General features: G+C 57.0%; 2 protein-coding genes across 3 annotated transcripts in view; one reads left to right on the top strand and one right to left on the bottom strand.

The window, feature by feature from the left end:
* The first annotated feature begins 191 nt into the window (after window positions 1-191).
* Window positions 192-5244, top strand: NAT9 (N-acetyltransferase 9 (putative)). Of its 2 annotated transcripts, none has more exons than XM_029928972.1 (7): window positions 192-308; window positions 727-973; window positions 2104-2213; window positions 2703-2843; window positions 3467-3526; window positions 3749-3840; window positions 3951-5244. In XM_029928972.1, the coding sequence occupies exons 2-7, from the start codon at window positions 897-899 to the stop codon at window positions 4083-4085; spliced, it is 615 nt and encodes a 204-aa protein (XP_029784832.1). In that variant the 5' UTR covers window positions 192-308; window positions 727-896; the 3' UTR covers window positions 4086-5244. The 2 variants fall into 2 exon arrangements, with proteins under 2 accessions (XP_029784832.1, XP_029784831.1); XM_029928971.1 differs by having other exon boundaries at window positions 3746-3840.
* A 1260-nt stretch (window positions 5245-6504) lies between these two features.
* The window catches only part of SLC9A3R1 (SLC9A3 regulator 1), a 17246-nt gene continuing 2359 nt past the window's right edge, over window positions 6505-21391 (bottom strand). The window contains exons 2-6 of the mRNA XM_029927981.1: window positions 12012-12173; window positions 11008-11161; window positions 8871-8911; window positions 7632-7721; window positions 6505-7390 (exon numbers count right to left, since the gene is read on the bottom strand). Coding sequence (XP_029783841.1) covers window positions 7199-7390; window positions 7632-7721; window positions 8871-8911; window positions 11008-11161; window positions 12012-12173 — 639 coding nt within the window. The 3' untranslated portion in view covers window positions 6505-7198. The remainder of the gene's footprint in view (window positions 7391-7631; window positions 7722-8870; window positions 8912-11007; window positions 11162-12011; window positions 12174-21391) is intronic.

Here is a 21391-nt window from a genome sequence, read left to right as displayed (position 1 = left end):
CCTCCGGCCCCTACGCTGCTGCCGGCGCCAGCTGTCCTGCACCAGCGCGCGCAGCACGCATGCGCCCGCGTTCAGAGCCCACCTAGGCCGTGGCGCCCTGGGCGGGGCTCGGCGCGCTGATTGGGCGCCTTGCGGAGGCGGGACCGGGATTGGGCCGGCGCGGCTGCCGTCTGCGTGGCGGAAACCGGGGAGGGGCGCTCCCAGGCGCGGGCGGGTAGGGAGGCCGCGGGTCGTTGGGGTACCCGGGCTTGTCTCAGGAGGCCGATCGCCCCCTCTGCTGGGGACGCTTTCGTCTGTGGGGAGTGGATGTGAGCTGAGCCGTTCTGGGACCCCAGTGTTTGGGGGGCGGGGAGCGGGGGTCAAGGAGAGTAGCCAACAGGTCCACACCAAGGGGAGTAAGAAATTAAGCCTGCCTCACCCTGAAGGAGCCTGATTAAACCTGGCTAGGTGGGTGGGGAGGAGAGAGGGCCCAAGTCAGGTGGCGAGGGTGGTCGCTGGGAGAAGGGGTTGAAAATAAAAAGCGGGGCTGAAAGTTGATCCTGGGGCGGAGTCTCAGGATTGGGGCACGTGATGGGAGCTTTGGGGTTAAGTCTCGGTGCTTGGCTTGAGGCTTCCAAGTTCGGTAAGGTGGGACACGCAGAAGTGGCAGCTCAGGCTTGGCCCCCCCTTAGATGCGATTCAAGGATTGTCTAATTATCTTTAACCAGTCGCTTCCCCTTCTTTCAGGGGGTCTAGAGTCGTGTTGTCCGAAGTGTTTGGAAGGAAAGAAGGACCAAGGTTCTTCGGACAATGTAGCCCCGGGAGACATTTAGTGAACTGAAGACTCGAACTTCCACCCTCAGTGGAAGGAAACAAAGTCCTGGAGTGCTTGCCCTCCCCACCTGCAGTCTGCTGCCATGAGATTAAATGAGAACATCTTGCTGCTGGGAAAGAAGGTGGTGCTGGTACCCTACACCTCAGAGCATGTGCCTAGGTAAGGGTCCACCTAACATGCGGTGCAAGCCAGCTCTGCAAGGTGCAGGGAGGAGGGTCAGCCTTCCTTAGCCCCAATCTCAGAGGCCATTTCCTCTAAGAAGGAGAAACATCGCTTGAAATAAAGACAGAAAAAAGTGCACACTGACTCAGAAAATGACGACTTCCCTCCAAGTCACTCATCCCCCTGCTTTTCCCTTTCATCCTCCCAGCTTCCTCTTTGGACTTCCAGCAAGGACTTATTTAAAGTGAATGTAAGAAAAGAAGAAACTGCTCACTTGTAAATTAGTGATGTTCTTTTGGTGTCAGTGAATATGCTCAGTTCTTGAAGACTTCTTGTTAGCTTGTCATAAAACTGAGCTGATGGGTTGTTCTGATGTCTACTGTTTTAAGAGGCCAGAACTGGGGCGCCTGGGTGGCTCAGTCAGTTAAGCATCGGACTTCGGCTCAGGTCATGATTTCATAGTCTGTGGGTTTGAGCCCTGCATCTGGCTCTGTGCTGACAGCTCAGAGCCTGGAGCCTGCTTCAGATTCTGTGTCTCTCTCTCTCTCTGCCCCTCCTCTACTCACTTGTGCTCTCTCTCTCTCTCTTTCAATAAAATAAAGACTTAAAATAAAAGAGGCCAGAACTGAGTTGCAGGTCAGACTCTTGTGGGAGACGACTGGCAGATGTCTGGTAGACTTGGATGGTGGTGATCTAGGGGTGTGTTCTCTACTTGCAGTTTTTCTTTTTGGGGGTTCCGGGTTCCTGTGCTCGGCCTTTGTGGAGATCTGTCCAGCCTTCCTTGCTGAGGTCAGCTGCCATATACTTCCACTTAGGAATCTGAGGAATGTTTGAGTTCAGACTGCTCCCCCGCACTGACCCCTGGGACTGATGGATGGGAAGCTGCACAGACAGAACTGATCCCTCCTGCTGTTTGTTCTCTTGTAGGACCAGCCTGCTTCTGGGTCTTGTGGTGGTGACCGTCTGCCTTAGGAGCAACTCTAACCCTTTCCTTGGGTCTTTTATGAGCCCTGTGTTAGCCTTGTGGGGTTCTCCTTGCCACCATCTGTTTCTTCATCTCATAAAATGTTCAGACCTGTGCTTCTGAATCAGTCCTCATGCCAAAGGCCACCCCCCTGTCCCTGCAGGTACCACGAGTGGATGAAATCAGAGGAGCTGCAGCGTTTGACAGCCTCCGAGCCCCTGACCCTGGAGCAAGAGTACTCGATGCAGCAAAGCTGGCGGGACGATGCGGACAGTGAGCAGCAGAAGCCCTAGGCTGGCCCCAGGCGCAGTCTCCTGGTTCCCTCCCTTTCTCATTCCCAGCTGTAGCCCTTCCGGGACCATAGAAACTTTGTGAAAAGCCCTTCATGGAAAAATCTTGAAAGTGCCTGTAACGGTCATACTCCTGTGCCCACCGAAGCCGGTCCCTGTGACTGACGCTTCTGTCTTCCCCACTCACTGCATCAGGCCTGGGAGAGAGAGTAAAGCATTTGGGGCTCTGGCTGTGAATTGAGGCCCTGCCCCTCACAGGTCTTGCACAAACCCAGTTGTGGTTGCTGCTCTCTGAGAATAAGCTGTTTTCAGGGGAGGCCGTGTTTTCCTGCGTCAGGTGAATTTAGGGCTTTGTAATCAGCTGAAGGGAGCTCGGGGCCCATTTTTCTCCGGGCGGACAGAGGCGATGTTCTGCAGGCCTCTGGTTTGGGTGGGGTGACTGTCGTTACTTCCCCGACGCCTCCCTCCTCAGAGTGCACGTTCATTGTGCTGGATGCAGAGAAGTGGCAGGCCCGGCTGAGCCCCGAAGAGAGCTGCATGGCGGGAGACGTAAACCTCTTCCTCACGGATCCCGGGGACCCCTCCTTGGGGGAGATTGAGGTCATGATCGCAGGTTTGTCCCGCCTGGCCCTGCCTTCCCTCCCTTCTGGCCCTTGATCTGCTGAACTTTGAGCCAGCTGGGGCTGCATGGGGTACTCAGCTCAATGGAGGGTTCCACATTGGTGAGCCCAGCACTGCCCCTTGGCACTCCGTTAGCCTGGTGGCTCCCCCGTGGAGGTTTCCTTTAGTCCCGTATCATGCTCGGGTGTGAATTTAACCTTTGGTTTTGGGGTCTTCAGACTTCATCCTGCCCCATTCCTGCTGGGGGGAGGGCGGAGTTGGGCCCTAGGGACCCTCCCAAAAGAAATGACCTTACCTGGCGCATCTTCCCTTGCTGTGGGAGGAGTCCCTCTACTTTGTGTCCTCCTTGGTCTACAGCCTTCCCCCAAAACTGTCCTTCTGTGGCAGCACCCTGAGGTTAAGGGGTCAGCTTTGGGGTCAGGTTGCTGGGGGTCTCTAAGCTGTGAGCCCTTGTGCAAGTCATTTTAATTTCTCTGAGTCTGTTGTCTTATCTGAATGATGGTAATAATAGTACTAACTGTGTAGGGTCGCGAGGGATGAAATGGGGTTCCGGCTGTCCAAGGCCCGTGGTGGAGCCTGGCACACAGCGTCAGTGACCGTCATTGTTTCTCTTAGAGCCCAGCTGCAGGGGCAAAGGCTTTGGCACCGAAGCTGTCCTCATGATGATGTCTTACGGTAAGGAAGTCTGAGCAAAAATGCGAGAAGCAACGAGGCCCGGGTGAGGGTGAGGGCACATGCCGGCATGCTGGAAGTGGGCCTCCTCCAGGCCTGGGGGTGGGGCGGGGAGGGAGGCAGGTGACAGGTGCCTCTAATGCAAAATGGGACAGGAAGAGCAGGGGTGTGGGGGAGAGGGGGACTTCACCCTGTGACTTGTCCTCTTTCGATCTCTGGGAGGAGTGACCAAGCTAGGTCTGGCCAAGTTTGAGGCTAAAATTGGGCAGGGAAATGAACCAAGTATCCGGATGTTCCAGAAGCTTCACTTTGAGCAGGTAAGGATGCCACTGGTGGGAGGGCGAGGCCTGGGTCTGGGCAGTGGGGCCCGGGGTGCTGGAGCTCACGACTGTAACTTAGCTGGCCCTGCTCTTTCTGGCTCACATAGGTGGCTGTGAGTAGCGTGTTTCAGGAGGTGACGCTCAGACTGACGGTGACCGAGCAGGAGCGGCAGTGGCTTCTGGAGCAGACCAGCCACGTGGAAGAGAAGTGCTATAGAGATGGATTGTCAGGGTCCCATTGACAGCTGGCCCTGTGGGCAGCCACCCTGTGAACGGGGCTGGTGGGACCACGCAGTCCAAAAGAGCCGAGCCCTGTAACAGGAGGTGAACCGTGGGGCCCTTTGGGGCTGAGTGCTCCTGACGCCACTCTAGCCTGGGGGCCTCCTCTTGGGGCCCTTAGGATTCTGAGCTGGACTTGCCCTGACCTCCCTCAGGCTGGCAGTGTGGATGAGCAACTCCAGGGCTGGCCGGGAGAAACCTGGAGTGGACTCTTGGGCCTGGAATGGACGGCGCGAATGCCCAGGAGGCAGGGTGGAGGTGGGAACGGAGGAGGGGCTAGGACCCCCCCTTTTCCCTTGGAGGGGCAGAGGCGGTGCCCTGGCCCGGAGTAAACTGCTCAGCACTTTGCCTTGCTTTCCCCTTGGGCCTACGTGGCGAGCCACCAGAAAGCCCAGCCTGCAGCAGAGAGTCCAGCGTGGTAGGGTCATGGCAGGAGGAGCTCAGTCTGCTTTTGTCCTGCAGAAGCAGGCGGAGTGTGACCCCAAGAAGTTTGGAAATGAACGAGCTAGGCCCTGAACAACAGGGGGCTTGGAAGGGGAGCGAGTGTCCTTTGTCCTTGCTCCTTCTCTTTGGATCCAGGCGTGAGTTTTGGGTATATCTCCTTGTGGCTGAAGCACCCCTCTGCTGGTGAAGCCTGGAGCCTCTGCTCAGTTGCAGGTTTTCCCCTAGTCCTGGACAGCAGAAGCCACTGAGCGGTACCTTCCTGAAGGTACCTGTGATCTCTTCCTCTCTGCCCCTGGGAGCAGCTGCACCTGACCAGGCCACAAGGGGGCGCTAGAGTCACAGGCTCGGGATGGCCAGGTTGCCGGTGCTTTTAACAGGCAAAGCTGGGCCAGGTCTCCCCACTCAGAGGGAGGGGGGATGCCCCTGGATTCCTAACCGTCCAGTCAAGACCTGCAGTGGCTATCAAGACCGGACAGGTTTCAAAACAGTCACGGAAGAGACCCTCGAGGGTACCTAGAGCATTCCCAAGGGGAGGAAACCTGCAGATGAGTTGCAGTGATTTGCTCCAGGTGTCAGAACACTTGACGGCAGAGCCAGAACTACTGCTGAGGCCCTCAGTTCCCAGTCCCCTTGATGCTGGGGAATTCCACCAGCACTGTGCAGGTGAAAAAAAAAAAACTAGAATCTGACTGCTTTTGGAGGCCTCTTTGTACTGTTGGGAGAGGGTGGGAGTTCTGGCCTCCTGCTTAGTCAGAGGCCCCCTGGGGCTTCCCTACTCCACAGGTAAGATAGGGCCGGTCCCTCTGCCCTGTGGGGCACTCTTCAGGCCTTGCTCACCTGAAGGGGCCTCCAATCAGGGGTCAAAGGGTAGAGGCAAGGTGGGGAGGGGGCGGGCCAGGCCCCAGGCCATTGGTGCTGGGAAAGGGTTTTGAATGGTATCTCTTAACACTGGTGGGAATTTAAGCCCTAACTGGAGGCCAAGATGTCCAGATAGCAACCCATTCTTTCCCTGGGTCCTCTCTGATTAGCTGTCACCTTGAGTACCAACTTCCCTTCCTTCTCTCAGAGCACCTACCCAGAGCCTCTTGGCCTGGCAGCTTCAGCTCCTTTGGGCTGCTTTGGCAGACCTCCGGGGTGTGGCCTCAGGTGCCACAGGTTTAAGAGACTTGGATCTTTTTGAGGAGCAGGGCATTTTGCCCTTGGAAAGTCCCTTCCGCCCCACCCGATACCGGGCATGTCCTGGGATTTGGTGGGCTGGGTTTGTTTTCCCCTAGTCCCGGACAGCTGCCCTCCAATCCTGTCCACAGCCAGGTAAGATAGAAAATCTGGTGCTAGGGGCGCCTGGGTGGCTCAGATGGTTGAACATTCCTGCTTCGGCTCAGGTCATGATCTCGGGGTTTGTGGGTTCGAGCCCCGTGTCCGGCTGTGTGGACAGTTAGCTCAGAGCCTGGAGCCTGCTTCAGATTCTGTGTCTCCCTCTCTCTGACCCTCCCCTGCTCACGCTGTCTCTCTCTCAAAAATAAATAAAACATTAAAAAAAAAAATCTGGGGCTAGCTCAGGCCACTCTGGGGATCCTGCACCCACGGGCTGCCAGGGGAAAGCTCAAAGTCAAGTCTGTATTCCAAATGCAGCTCCATTTGGGATTCATAATTTCAGCACTCTTGAATTAGAACTGCATAAAGCCTTCTGGCTATGTGGATCCTACCCCCCACTTCCTACCTCTGGGGCAGCCCCTGTAGGCACTTGGGAGCAGCTCCCCCTCCTACAGGACTTGGGTAAAGCTCAGGCAGCTGAGGGGGCCCAAGGCCCTCTGATTTATAGGCCTACATTCTGTTCCTGGGCCTGGAGTCAGGGAGCCCTGGACTGTCTTCCCCTCCGGCTGCACCCCACCCTGTCAGCCAGAGGCTACCCAGGGCTCTAAAGGAAGACACAGAGGCTGAGGCGATTTGGATGCCAGTTGAATTTCTGAAGGGAGTTTCCTTACAACGGGGTGGCAGGGCAGGAGGTGGCCAGACCCTCCCCACATTGCCCAGGGCTGGGGGGGCGGGCTAGGAGTAGGAGCAGAAACAAAAGTTTAAGGCTAAGGCTGCTGCTATATCCTGGATGCAACAACCTGGAAAATCATGTTAATCAAGGAAACAAAAATCCCTCTAGACTCTGTCTGTGGTACTGCATTAAAAAAAAAAAAAAAAAAAAAAAAAGACCAAAAATAAGATGCCCAAGCCACAACTCTGAGGACGGGGCCCCTGTCCGCTCCACAACGTCGCTGTACTCGGCAGTCCTTGGTCAACCTCGGACTCCTCCCCAGGGGAGACCTCTTGTCTGTTCCCCGATCCTTGCTCAGTGAGGTCCCAGGGATGTGGTAAGGGCACCCCGAGCGCTCGGGAGAAGCAGGACAAGAGTCCACTTGCTGCCTGGGGCAGGATGGAAACATTCACCTTCCCTGAGGTAAGGGAAGAGCATAGTTCTCTAGAAAAGTCAGATTCACCAATAGAGGAGGGATGCGGGTGCTGATTTGTGTGTCGATTACGGAGAGGAGTGAGTGGGGAGGAAGGAGAGGGAGCTGGGTGGGGCGGGGCACCGGGGCTGGCCCAGGCCGGCCAGCTTTCCCGGGTGCCCGCAGGAGGACACTCAGAAGTTGCTGAAGAGTTCATTTTTCTTGCTCCAGTCCATCTGCGGAGCCCGCTTGTTGCTGCGTTTCTGGTGAGCCCTCTCTTTGGCCACGGCCAGGGAGATGTTGAAGTCCAGGATGGGGTCGGAGGAGGAAGAGGTAGACGAGGGTGCCGTGGAGTCCTGTTTCCTGGGGCTGTCTTGGGAATTCAGCTGCAAAGGGGCGGTGGCAGAGAGCCTCGAGTCAGTGCCTGGCGAGGCGTCCCGGTCCCCAGCCCCGGCAAGGTGGCTGGCTCCCTTGGGGCAGTGCCCAGGGAAGCCAGGTCACAAGAACGGACTATGGCATTGCATGTGACCTCCAAGGCAGGCTGGCGTGCCAGGAACGAGTGTGGCCTGGGAATGAGCTTCCCGTTAACTCAGTGCCACCCTCTGCCCGCCCGGCCGGCCAGCCTACCTCCTCGCTGGTATCACTGGAGGTGGATCTCGCCAGGGCTGATCTGGGGCTCTCAGAGGTGACCTCAGGCAGCGCTTCACGGCTGTTCTCCTGAAACAGAGGAGGGGTGGGGGTTGGCAAGGGACGGGGTGGGGGAGTCCTGAATAAGAAAGGAGCCCCCAGGAGAGACCCAGGAGAAGCTCCCTGTAAGCCTTTAACATCCACCCCAAAGTCCCACTGCCTGGGCCTGCCGGGGCCCCTCAGGGATTGACAGTTTTACATTCCTCTAAGGATCAGGGGGCAGCCTGGTTCCACCACTCAGGCGGGAGGGACCGTTGTGGGATTAGCTGACCTACTCACGGAGAACCCCCTCCCCGACGCTCCCAAAGTAGCCTTCAGGGTTGACAGCCTTTTTGAGGCCCGTGACCATGGAGGGGCTTCGTGGAGCGTGGGGCTACAGAGAGCCTCCGCCTGGCACAGGGAATGAACCGATGTGATACTCCCTGAATTCCTTGCGGCCTACCTGTTTACTTGGACTTGACCCTGGGAATCTTGAAACCTTCCCCCCAAAGCAACCAAGAAGGGCTTTGAAGGAATAAGGCGGAGGAGAGTTCGAGGCCAACAGATGGGGGTGACAGAAAGTTCAGGGGGCCCCCGGGAGGAGTCCGCGGGGAGGGGAGACCTTTTCAGTAGACCCTGCAGAGAGCTCCAGATCCATGGCCTGACTCTGAGGCAGCCTGTCTCGGAGTGAAGGTCTTGGCCAAGGCTTCGACTTGGTGCTCAGCCTCTGCCCGGGTCCCTCTGCGGCCTCAGCTGGCACCAGGCCCCACCAGCTCTTCCCCAGCCTCCACTGCCTTCTCTTCCCTTCTGCCCAGGGACGGGGGGGGGGGAGGGGCTTTGTTCTTCCAACCCAGACTGGAAGTAGCAGGGCCCAGGCAGCGTGCGCCCAGACACTGAAGCTCTGTTCTTGGGGGGAAGAATGGCCTCTTCTGTATGGTGGGGAGTTGGAGGCGGGGCTTGTCCCCAGGATGGAGGGCTGCAGAGGGGCCCGGCCAGGCGTCTCTCTCCCGACTGCCTTGGCGTGAGGCAGGGGTTGAGGGGTGCACCGGCAGTTCTGTAGCTTAGAGCTCAGGGCAGAGGAGCTTGGAAAGGGGGTTCTCAGCCTGAGTCAGATAGCTGTCCCTGTCCCAACCACGCCACCTTCCACCCTTCTGCAGCCCCGCTTGAGAGCCAGAGAAGCGTTAGAGGGCCTGCCTTTACCTTCCGGATCTCCCCATTGGTAAAGGGCTCGGGCAAGGGACCTACGGGAAGGAAAAAACAGCAGAGGTGAGTCCAGAAGCTCTGGGGAATGCAGACGGAGTGGTGCCCGGAGAGGAGGGAGAGCTTCGGGGGTTTAGGCCATAATTAGACCTTGTTCCCCATGTCGGTGTTTAAGTCTCTTGACTGCAGCCCTCTAGAAGTAGGTCTGACTTTCTGTTGACCCAGCACACACACAGAGACAACACGTGTGTAACAAGTTTCGTGCAACAACGTTCCCCCTTACTACTTCGTCAATGCTCGCCAATGTTTTCGAGTCAGAGAAGCACTCGAGTCTCTGCCAAGTTGATCTTAATGAACCACGGATGGGTAATGAGCTTGGGAAAACCACTGTCCTAGATGGGGGTGAAATTCCAGGCTGGCTGCCCAAGACCTGGGAAGCTTGTTAGAAATGCAGATGCCCGGGCCTTGGCAGCAGGGCCTGATTCAGTGGGTCTGGAGTGGGCCTAGGAATCAGCATTTTTCAGATGGCTCCCAGGCGGTGCTGCCTGTCGCGAGAATTGGAACCCCACCCCAGGTTACGGTCAGTACTGGTCTTGGCTGAAAGAGAAAACAACCACGGGAAAACGTGGTGGCAGGACGGGTCCGAAGGAGAGACACCAGCCTGGGGTCCCGGTTCCACCTCTGGGGGCTGGGCAGCCTGAATGGGTTTCTTCTGAGCTCTTCGTGTAACATCAACGCGCATCTTTCCCGCTGGCCGGGACGGCAGGCATGGCTGACTCTCACCATTTCCTCCCTGGTGCTACCCACAGTCCTCCCGCGACGGCCAAGCGGGGCACTGCTGGGACACGGGGACACTCACTCTCCCACCCTGCTCCCCCATGCCGGCCCCTTCCCCACGAGGGCCAGGCTGTCTCACGTGGTCAGCGGCAGCTGCTGGGGGGAGGAGGGCAGCCTGGAGTCCCCAGGAGGGACACCTGGGGAGGAGACCTGCCCCCAGGCCTCTCCCAGGGCGGCTTCTCAGGCTCTGAGGGCTCATCTCACCCAGCCAGACAGATAAGAGGAAGGAATGTCCGAGGGCTGACTTCTTAGGGGAAGGTGGGGGGAAGGACGCTGGAGGAGACAGGGGAAGGTATTGGAGGAGCCGCGTGGAATCCAGATTCCAGCTGGCTTCCCCCATTCCATGTTGCCAAGAGCAAGGCTGGGGCTTCTGGGGGCCTCAGCTGCCCCCTCACTGAAGAAAGGAACTATCTGGGTTATCTGGTTTCTGAACTTGGGACACCAGGGTAAGGCAGTGCACTACTGCCCAGGCCTAGAGTCAGCTGGGGACTTCCACCTGGACCCCCCCCCATGCTTCCAGGGCCCCCCCGGGACCCACTTGGCCCCTCCACCTGGGGATCAAGATCTGTGGCAGGATGTTTGAGTGGATCACCCCCCCACAAATAAAATCAGGACACCCACTCACTGCAAAGTTCAAAGAGGTCCCCTCTACCCTACTCCCCTCCCCCCCCACCGCCCCCAGGAGCCATTTTCCCAGGGAGAAAGTCCAGACCAGGGAGCGAGGGCTGCTTAACTCCTCACTGCCCTCGGGCAGCAGTGTTGCCCGGCTGGGCTTGGGCCTGGGCAGGGGGAGATGCCAGGCTTGGCAGTGAAATATGGGGGATGGGGGAGGGCAGGGGCCCAGGGACCAAGAGGGACCCACTGCTCTCTAGAGACAGTGAGCCTGGGTTTCCAAGACAACCTGAGAGAAGGGAGGGGAGGCACTGGGCCCCTGTCACTGGACTCTGATCTGACCAAGTGGAGCTGGAGTTAACCCTTCCCTTGCATCAGCACCGCCTGGAGAAGCTGCTAGGGGCTCAGGGCCTGGGGGCTGAGGCCTCACTCTGGTGCTGCTGCTTTGGCCTCTGTCCCTCGTGCCAGCCTAACCCTGTCATATGCCATCGTCAGAAAGCCACGGCCATCCCCGCTTCGTCTCCTGACACCAGGCTCCTCTTCCCCGATCTACACCTCTGGCCCCCCCGAAGGAGAGGCAGGGAGCGGAGGCAGGAAGCTGCCCACCCTTCCCCTGGGACACGGTAAAATCTAGAGCACTGGCCCACATGCCTGATTTAGGGACCTCCGGCTGCCCCACCCAGCTCACCATTCAGGTGCTCCTGAGACGGGACCACTTTGCACTTCTTGAAGAACTCATCGGTTTCCTTGTCCACCACCAGCAGCTTGGCCTCGTCCCCACCAGCCTTGATGGCAGATACCACGTCCGCATGCTGCTTGCCCTCCATACAGACCCCGTTCACCTGTGGGTGGGGGCAGGGGTTACAGACACAGTTTTGGAGGGATAGGTGGAGGGAGGCACAAACGGTCCTCTCCGTCCTCAGCCGGGTGGCAGTCTGGGGACACGGAGCGCTGCACCCCCCCCCCCGCCCCCGCCCCCGTTGCCTGTGGAGTCTTAAAGTAAACCAAGTGGCCCTCCCACTTGACAGTCATATGAGGAGGCAGGACACATGAGAAAAGCCAAAGAAAATATGGAGAAAAGACTAAGCAAACACAGCTGGGACAGGAAAGATCGGGGAGGCCTGGGCTGAGCCCTAGCGTTTCTATGTACTTGCGTCCGACTTCCCGCTCTGGGCTGCGGTTTGCTCAAGTGTAAAAGGAGTCTTGGGAGAGCTTATATTCCAGCTCTGAGGTTCTAAGACTGAGATTCTGGGGCCTGCCCAAGGCCCAAGGTTCATGTTTCCTTTCCTCCTGAGCACTGCACAAGAGTGTCTCACTACACCTGCCCCACGGAGGCCTCCAGCAGTGGGAAACCCTGCAGGTGGCCCCCGACAGCCACTGGCATGGATGGGTGAATCCTGGGCTGCTGGCTGACTCTTGGTGAAGAACCCAGAGGAGGTGAGGGAAGGAAATAAGTCCGTCCATCACCCACCCACCCATCTATCCATCCTCTCTCTCCCTCCCCTCCTGCCTACCCCCTCACCATTCTTCCCCTCTCTCTGGCGCTCTCCCTCCCTCCACCTACCTGGCATCTATGGGCTACCTGGACCTCACGGGCTAATCAAGGAGCCAACAGTGTGATGCCCCCCCAGGAATTGCTTATCTGTGGGGATGCAATCAGGAAGGGCTTGGAAAGAGGGTGAGAAGCACTACCTCCACGATGCGGTCCTGAGCCCGGAGCCCCGAGGCCTCGGCAGGTGAGTCTGGGTCCACTGCCCGGATGAACTGGCCTGGCTTGGACTTGTCGCTGTGTAAGTTGAAGCCGTAGCCATTGGCACCCTTCCTCATGGTGCAGAGCCGAGGCCGAAGCTCACGCTGTGGGGATAAAGGAGGGTTTGTGACCATTCTCCATCACCCCAGGTCCCGCTCTCCCTGCCCTGTGCAACAGTTCGAGAGAATGCTGGGCTGGGCCCCAGACCTGTGCAGAGATCTGGCACTGCAACAACCGGCTCAGGTGCCTGTCCAAGCCAGCTGCCTCTTCTGGTAAATGGGAGGCGGGACCACATTAGCTGAAGTCTCTTCCCTTGTGACATTCTAAGGTTAACAGTGTTCTTTTGATTGCTGCTTTCTCCCTCCCCTCTAAAAGTTCAGCCTGGCTAGGTGACTGGGGATCCCTGGCCTTCTTTTGTACCCAGCTCTCTGCAGTGGGGCAGCAGGGCAGGTGTTTACTGAAAGCTGGTCAGCATGTTTACGGTAAAGCCTTTCCCCATCCAAGCAAAATGGCCCAGCCAGAAGGGAGCAGGCAGCCCGATGACCACAGACTTGGGAGAAGCACAGCCAGGGGCCCTGGACAGGACAGGACCCCCCCACCAGCAGAACCAAGGCTGAGGGCAAAGGCAGCAGTAGAATCCCAAAGACCCTGTTGGTCCCCAAGGAGCCTGAGCGGGGAAGGGGCCATGAAAAGCAGGGCTGGGCTGAAGAGAGCCCCGTGTGGTTGTGACCCTGATCGAGGACCTACTGAAAGAGCTCAGGCAGGTTTCTCTCAAGCGCTCAGACACTTTACCGAAAATGGTTTTCACCATCCTAGGTCCAACTTAAGCAGCTTAGCTCAGAAGCTGCAGCCCTAGCCATGCATTTACATGATGGAGGGAATCTGGCTGTGCGCAGCCAGGCAACTGAAACCTTGGCCAGAAAAGCCTGAGTCCAAGACCTGGCTCGGGGGACCCTCTCCCCTGCCTCCCAGGCCCGGCTGGGCAGGGCTGCAGCGACCAGCCTGCTGGCTCTGGGTGATCCTCCACCAGGGCCCTGGCCCAGGGGCCAGCTTCCCTACTTAGTAGCTATGTGACCTGGGGCAAGTTATTTCCTTCTTAGCGCCTTAGTTCCTCATTTATGGACCATTCTTCGGGCCCCCTGCCTCCTAGGGTCCCAGGGTTGCTGTGAGGTCAAGTGAGATCATTAGCATAGGTGGAAATGCTTTACAACTCCAAAATCCCTGTGCACACGAAGACTTTCTCACTGTTGGGAACACTAATGAAGAGTCCCCTGAAGCTGAGAAGGGAGATTCTGGGGGTGAGGGTAGAGGCCAGGTTGCTCTGAAACACCAGTCCCCAGCTGGGAGTAAAGCTGGCAAGGGAGGGCAGGGAAGGAGAGGAGGGCTTACAGGCTTCCTGCCCGAACTTGCCAGCCCCAGGAGGCAGTGCCATCTGGGGCTCCCCACCCCTCCACTCTCAGGGGTGGCTGCAGCATGACTTTGCCTCCCTTCAACTGCCCAGGCAGGTCTTTCCCTGTGTTTCAGGATGTTGGTAGGGGCTGTGGAGGGGAAGTTAGGAAGGAGGGGTGATGGTTGGACACTCATCTGGGCCAGAGGCCCTGGGCCCTTCCCTGGTTTCTCCTCCAGCAGGCTCTGCTCAACCCGGAGCAATAGCAAAGACAAAGATGGGAGCATAAAAAAAAGTGTGTGTGGCCGGCGGCACAGAGGCACCCCCTCCCCAGGGGCTGTGAAGCATCCCCTTCTCCCAAACTCTCCATGGTCCCCAGGTCCCCCCGGTTCTTCAAGGCTCCTGACTGCACCGTCCCAGGAGGCCCCCTGCCACCACCTTCCTCATTCATCTCCCCCTCCCCCCAGCCCCCAGGGGATCTTCCGGAGTTAGTGAGGCTCTTCTCCCCTCCAGCTAATCCCTCCACAAAGCTGACAGCCCAGCCCTCCCCAGGGCCGAGGTGAGCAGGAACAGGTCTGACCAGTGCCACCGGGCAGGCTCAGCTCAGCTCAGCTAGGCTTTCCTTCCACAGCAGGGAGGAGAATCTGGGGGGGCGGGGGATGGGAGGGGGCAGCTCTGTCATCCCTGCTCCTCCCCACCTCCCCTCAACTCCAAAGAGCCTTCCCATAGCAACTTGGCTGGGGCTGGTCACTCCCATTTTCAAGACGGGGGAAACCGAGACTCCAGATGTTAAGCCCAATGCCTGAGGGCCCACAGCTTTAGGGTGCAGGAGCCGCAGCTCCAATCAGGAGCTGACTTGGACCCTGAGTTCCTTCCACCATTGGTGGGCTGGTCCTGAAGGGACCCAAGTCCAGACTGGGAGGAGGCCTGGCTGGAGCGCCCGGGCTCTGCAGCAGTCGGTCGTAAACATGGGTTGCCCTCCCTCCAGCCGCAGTCTTTGCTGGGAGGCAGCTGGTCACTGATGAAACCACAGCCTTCCGCCTTCCTTCCGGGTGCTCAAGGTCTTAAGGCTACTTACGGCCGGAGCACCAGCCTGAGCTGGAGGAGCCTGGTGGCTGCGGGGGCGCTCCTGGACAGCAGGGCAATCAACCGGCCTGGGTCTCTGCTCTTGAGGCTTCCCTTACTGATCCTCTGCGTGTCTCCCTGGACACCCCCTGTCTGGCGATCTGTCTTTAGAGCCGAAGGGCCTGCTTTGAACCTTACTCCCCTTCTGCCAGTACCACGCTATGAGGATTAGAGGAAGTGGGGCTCAGCTACCCCATTGCTCCCTTTCCCCTGCGCTGGGACCTGCTCCACTGCCCTCTGGGGTAGTTGAGCAGGGAGATAAGAAGCCCCAGGTGGTTTTCTGAAGTGTTCAGACACCTCCAAGGGCCCCAACTAGCTCCCTCCTTCCCCAAGTCTCTGGGGAGGCTCCCTCCCTTCCCACAGGAGGGGTGGGGGCTTCTGACTCCTCTAGGGAGACCAGCCTGTTTCTGTCCACCCCTCCCCCAGCTGTCTCCAGGAGGTGTCACTGCCAGCTGCTGAGTCAGCCCATCAAAGGAGCCCATCCCAGCCAGGGTGGAGGCTGGTGGGGCAGGAGGAGTCCCTGGGGGCAGCCTCCCTGGGGATCTGGCAGGGAGGGCTGGTCCAGCACCCCAGATCTGAAGTAGGACCTGGGTTCTGCTTCTGGGAAAAAGCAGGGGTAAATGGAAAGTCCAGGCTATCCGGTCCTGGTATGTGGCCCCCAGGAGGGGCCATAGTGCCAGCTCCAGCTGAGTCCAGAGCTGCAGGTGCGAGGGGGAGGGGGGAGAGGCAGCTTCAAGGGGAGCATGGCCTCAAGAGTGTTCGGGGTATGGGGGGGGGCTCCCAGTAATGAGGACAGCTCAGAAGCAGAAATCGGAATCTGCTCAGTGAGGAGCCTGGAAGCAAGAGGGAGGAACGAGAGGCAAAGGTGGCCAAAGGGCAGTGCGAATGGGCCGAGGGGAGCTGGGGGCTGGATGGCTCTGACTCTCACTTCCGGGCCACACCAGACAAGCCTGCCAGGAAAGACCTTGTCAGGCAGGAGAACTGCCTCCAGACTCTTCTCCCCCCCGCCCAGATTGTCAGGCTGCACCAAATCCTGTCACAGGCCAGTGTGGCCATCCCCTCCATCCTCTCTCCTCTCCCAGGGAGCCCAGCCCAGCCCCAAGTGGCCGCCCAGTCACCTCCACCCACGCAGCCCAGGGAGCGGACTGCGGGCACGTTATTCAATAGGCGCCACCAGCAGCCACCTGGAAAGCTGAGGAAAGTCGATACCCTAATCCCAGTGCCCGTCTCAGGGGAGCAGGCCCAGGGCCACTCCCTGTTCCCCCCCAGGGGAGGGCTGCTGGGGGCCAACGCCCCGTTGAGCCCAGCCCCTCCCAGATGGGTGTCATGCTGATGGCCCTATAGAAAACAGCCAGGTTGCTTCCAGAAGGCCAGCCAGGCTCTGGGTCCCAGAAGGAATGGCTGGAAAGGCCACCGCGGTGGCTAGGGGAACAATAGAGGTGACCCTCACCTCCCAAGCCCGCCCTTCCCCCAACCCAACCCAGCCAGGGCTCTTGTTTATGCAGATAAGATTGATGTCTGTGGCCCCAAACAGGGAGATCAGCCCCAACCCTGGGGTGGGGGACCATGGGGGGAGGGGAAGAAGGAGTCTTAGCTGTTCTGGTGGGGGTGGGATACGTGTATGCTGGGCAGAAGGCGCCCTGGCTGCTCTGGGAGGCAGCGCGGTTGATCCACGGAACTCTGGAGACACAAGCTTGGGTCCAGAGCCATCTCTTCAAGGAAGCCATGGTGGTGGCGAGAGCTGAGCTGGCCTGGCCTGAGGGCACGCTGGGAAGTGACCAGGAGCTCGGACCAGGGCTCTGGGCTGGAGGTTTCCTACCCTCACCCACGGTACAAAGGGCTTGGCTGCCACTGACTCATGCCCCACGGCCCTGATACGGCTTCATCTCACCCCAGAGGGCCTTTCCCGCCCAGGTCTGTACGGACTGAGGGATGCTGGACACCTCCATTTGCAAAAAGGGAGCTACTCTAGCCCTTGGCCTTGTTTTTCCTGTTTCTCAGTGGGAAGACCCTCTGGGAGCCCAACTGCGGTGGAATCTGGGAAGAAAACATATGCTAAAGTCGGGGGCTGCTTCTCCAATGCAGCACGCGGGGGCCGGGCCAGCTTCTCCCTCTGGTTCTTTTCTCCTGGTGCTGGCCAGAGACCCACCCAAAGGAGGTTGGCGCAGGTCTCCCCAGGGCTGGGCAAGCCTGGGACGGAGCAGGCTGGTACGTGGGCTGTTGCCTGGCTGGCCGCCCCGAGGCATTCTCATCCCTCCTCATCCCTCACCCTCCTCCCGGAAGTCACTAGATTTAACTCCTGCAGGCTGTCCCAAGATGGATGAAGACCTTCAGGGAACCTGTATATTTGGGGCCCTATTGAAATAACAAAGAGCAGCTACCGTTTAATGAGAATGTACTATGTGCTGAGGACTGTATTAGGATTTTATGTGCACTTTCTCATTAAAACCCAATTACAGTCCTGTAAGGAAGGTATCATTACCTACGTTTCCCCGAGAAAGAAACTCAGGTTCAAAGAGAAATCACACAAATGGCTCAAGTACCCAGCTGAGAGGAGAAGGCAGGCTCTGAACTCATGCTGTCCAACAGAAAAAACGTCAGGCAGGCAGATAATTTAAAATTACATAAAAGTAAAAACAAATAAGAGAAATTAACTGTAATTATCTTATTTAACACAATACACCCCAAACTGTTATCATTTCAACATGTAATCCACTTAAAAATTACGAACGGCATTATTTTTACATCTTTTGTTTGTAGTATGTCTTCCAAATCTGGTGTACATTTTACACTTCCAGCACATCTCAAGTGCTAAGAGCCACACGTGGCCTGTGGCCGCCACAGTGGCCCGCTGATACTTCTAGAGGCCTCCCTCTCAACCATGACACTGTCAGCCCCCAACGGTTGAATTAGGCACCATGACCTTGTAAAGCACCCTTATGATGGACATCACTGAGCCAGTGGCACTTGAATCCCATTTCTAGGAAACCCATGCCGCCTACCCTCTCCTAGGGCACAGTAAACTAAACATTGCCCACAGGGCTAAGGACATGGTGAGTTGTTCTATTCCAGGGGTCAAGGAAGGCCAAGGCCAACAGTCAAGGTTGGCCTTCAGGAGGGGCCCTTTGTGCTATAGGGAAGCCCCAGGGCCAGCAAGGGTGGGTTCTTAGGACCCATGGGGTTGGCGGGGGGGTAGAGACTTAGTGGCCAGACTCCTAGCCCCAGCCAATCGCAGAAGGAGGGTGAGGCCACTTCTGGGCAGAGGGCCTTCCATCAGAGCTGATGCATTCTCCAGATGGTGCTGAAGGCCATCCCTCAAGGACAGAAGCTATCTGGACCCTTCCTTGACAAGGAGCTGGTTCAGGCAGCCTGAAGTTACGTCACAGGGATGGCTCTTATGTGGCCCCGAATGTGATGGGCAGAGACACCCAGCGGGACACTCAGGCCCTCAAGGACAACCCAACTGTATGGCCAATTGGGCGTGAAGGCAATGGATGCAGAAAGAGGTGGGTTCCAAGCTAAGTGGTAAGGGCTCACTGGCTGGGAGCCGTGGGGCCGCCCACCTAGACTGACCAAGCTTCAGTTTCCACATGTGGACCACGGCGGGCTAATGCCCGCCTCATGGGGGTCGAGTAGATGAATAGACATGAGGCCCGTTTAGTGCAGAGCACATTGCTCGACACAAATAATGCCTATTGCTTATTGAACACTTCATAAAATGGAGAAAATAATACCTAATTTGCAGGGTTGTCATGGGGGAATTCATGAAATGAATGTCGATTATCTTTACGGCACAAGGCTGGACACTAGAAATTTTGTCTCCTTCCCCGGTAGGGCTACTCTAGCTCTGAGCAGCAAAAAGCACAGGAACCCCTAATGTCTAATATTGGGATGGAGAACTTGGGCTTCTCTCTGTAAAAGGCCGGCAGCACTGATGAAACCTTGGCGGTGTCCCTTCCTCCCTTAATTCCTAAGTGCTTGCTCCCTTCACTGCCCCAGGGCTCCATGGGATGGCAAGTGTGGACAGGAAGAGAAGGGCCCCTATCTAGACATACAGAGAAGGGTACCCCATTCTAGCTCTCCAGAATGACTGATTTAACTTTACAGGAACCTGGTAAGGACCAGTGGAGAAAAAGACCCCAAATATGTGGCTTACGAGGAGGAATTTAAAATCCCCGTCTATTTAAAATCCAGACACCATGCAGTTCAAACCCTGCTCTGTGTTCCCAAACTCTAACTCGGTCGGTGTGAAATGGCCTGCCTGTCCTGGGAAAGAAGCTGGTAGGTTTCCAGGTAATTGTACCCACGCACCCACCTGCCTGGGGGTGCCTGCTCTCTCTCTTTCTTTTCTTTTTCTTTCTCTCCTTCCTTCCTTCCATTTACATTTTATTTAAGTAGGTTCCATGTCCTGCCTGGGAATCAAACTCACGATCCTGGGACCAAGAGTACCATGCTCCACTGACTGGACCAGCCAGGCACCCTGGGATGCACCGTTTCTGCCTCTGGGATCAGGGTCAGGTCTGGCAGGAACCCACCCCAAGCTGGGCACTGACTGACACACACACACACACACACACACACACACCCCTCTTATCTCATCAGATCTCCCCCCAAACCTGCAAGGTGTGTTGGTGTTCCCATTTCACAGAAGTAGAAGCTGAGGTTTGCAGGCAACAATGGACAATTACGGTACCAGAGCCAGTGGACATGGAAGCCCAGAATTTTAGCCTTCTAGTCTTAAAATGGAAGCTTCTGGCAGGCAAGAGAAAGGAGTGGGTAGGTACTACCTGGAATGCAATCGCTGGGGGTGCCCGAGGCGCCAACAGGCCCAGGTATGCTGGGACTGCCAAGAATTAGGATAAAGATCCCTGATGGCTATCACGCATTCATTCACTCAAAAATTATTTGAGCCCCTCCCTCCTCTGTGCCAGGCACAGCACTGGGGATAAAAACACAAAGAAGACACAGTTGCTCTCCTCACCATTGCAGCAGTGGTCAAGATCATGAACAGATTATTAAAAACTGTGTGTTCAGGGGCACCTGGGTGGCTCAGTCGGTTGAGCATCCAACTTCGGCTCAGGTCATGAGTTTGAGCCCCGAGTCGGGCTCTGTGCAGACAGCTCAGAGCCTGGAGCCTGTCTCAGAGTCTGTGTCTCCCTCTCTCTGCCCCTTCCCTGATCATGCTGTTTCTCGTTCTCAAAAGTAAGTAAAATCATTAAAAAAACCCCTGTGTGTTTAGAGCAATAAAAGATGCAGGAAAGGGAGGAGGAGGTAAGCAAAGAAAAGGCTCCTTCTGGGGGTGCCCGGAGGGCTCAGTCAGTTAAGCACCTGTCTCTGGATTTCAGCTCAGATCATGATCTCCGGGTTCATGGGTTTGAGCCCCACATCTGGCTCTACGCTTAACAATGCAGAGCCTGCTTAGGACTCTTTCTCCTCCCCTCTCTCTAACCCTCCCTGGCTCAATCTCATGCTCACTCTCAAAATAAATAAATAAACTTTGGAGGGGGGGGAAAGGTCATTCTGCCTGCAGGGTCAAGGAAAGGCTCACGGGGCTGTGAGTGGTTTTTGGAGAGTGTGCCTCATGGAGAAGGGGCTGACAGGTCCCCAGGCTGAAGGGTATCATCGGGCTGCTGTATTGGGACGGGCTGTGGAACACCTTTTGATTTTTTTGAGAACATGGCCTCTCACTGAGCACCAGGCTGGGACACAGATGCACTTGCCCAAGCAGAGGCAGATGCAGGGCTGGCTGCCCCACGACTGGGCGTGCAACAATCACTGTGAAATACTTATCGATTCAAACACCACCAGCGACATTCGCTGAGCACCTACTTAGTGCCAGGCACACAACCACTGCTTTTTAGGCCTCCCCATGTAATCCCAACCCCAGGTAGAAGGAAGCCCCTCCTTACACAAGAGGAAACAGAGGCCTAGGAAGGTTAAGATACACAGGTCAAGATGGCCCCATTATAGTGCAGCTGAGCTGGCTCAGGCATGCCCGCCCACCACTGTGACTGTGGGGGCTGTGAGCAGGGGCTTGCTGGGCCTGTTTCCGTGGGGGTGGGGAAAGCCACCAACAAAGCAGGTGGGCAGAGATGCACGTCCCCTCCACCTCCTCCCAGAACAGCGCCACAGGCGGCCCACGGCCTCTGCCCTGTATGTTTCTCCCAGTGAGAGGTCACCTGCCACCCACTCCCTGTGCAGCACTTTCCCCCGGAACACCGTTTATGCTTGTGAGAGCCAGTGAAGACACCCTAACCGCCCCCACTCTGCAAACACACTCAGGTTAAAACTAATTAGTAAAACTCAAGATCTCTGTATGATGAGATACCTTTTAGGGAAAAAAATAACTTACTATGTCTATTAACTTTTTCCTGTTTTTTGCAAGGACAAGGGTGGTTCACCTACATGGAACCACACCAGAGGTTCATGGGCAATTCCTATCAGAGGCATGCGCTCTGCAGGAAGAGAGTCCTCGCACAAACGCTGGGGCAGAAAGAAAGGTGCTCAACTCAGAATCCATTCAGGGCCAGAGTACTTCCCATTACTCAGTATCCACTCGGGGCCAGAGTACTTCCCATTAACTGTAAAATTCTCGAGGAGGCACGTGTCACTGTGTTACAATGCACTCCATTTTATAGACGGGAGAACCAAGGCTCAGACAAGTTCTGTGACTTGCCTGTTGACCTGAAACCCCAAGAGGCCCGGTGATGGTGTCCCCAGGACTGGCTGGAGTGTCCCAGCCTAATAGGGCACGCACACATGCACATGTCACATGACCATCTGGGGGAATCGGATTCTGTGGTCACCTAG

This window comes from Suricata suricatta, chromosome 17 (genome assembly GCF_006229205.1).
Source record: "Suricata suricatta isolate VVHF042 chromosome 17, meerkat_22Aug2017_6uvM2_HiC, whole genome shotgun sequence".
Lineage (NCBI taxonomy): Eukaryota > Metazoa > Chordata > Mammalia > Carnivora > Herpestidae > Suricata > Suricata suricatta.
This window is presented reverse-complemented; position numbering and strand designations above follow the sequence as displayed.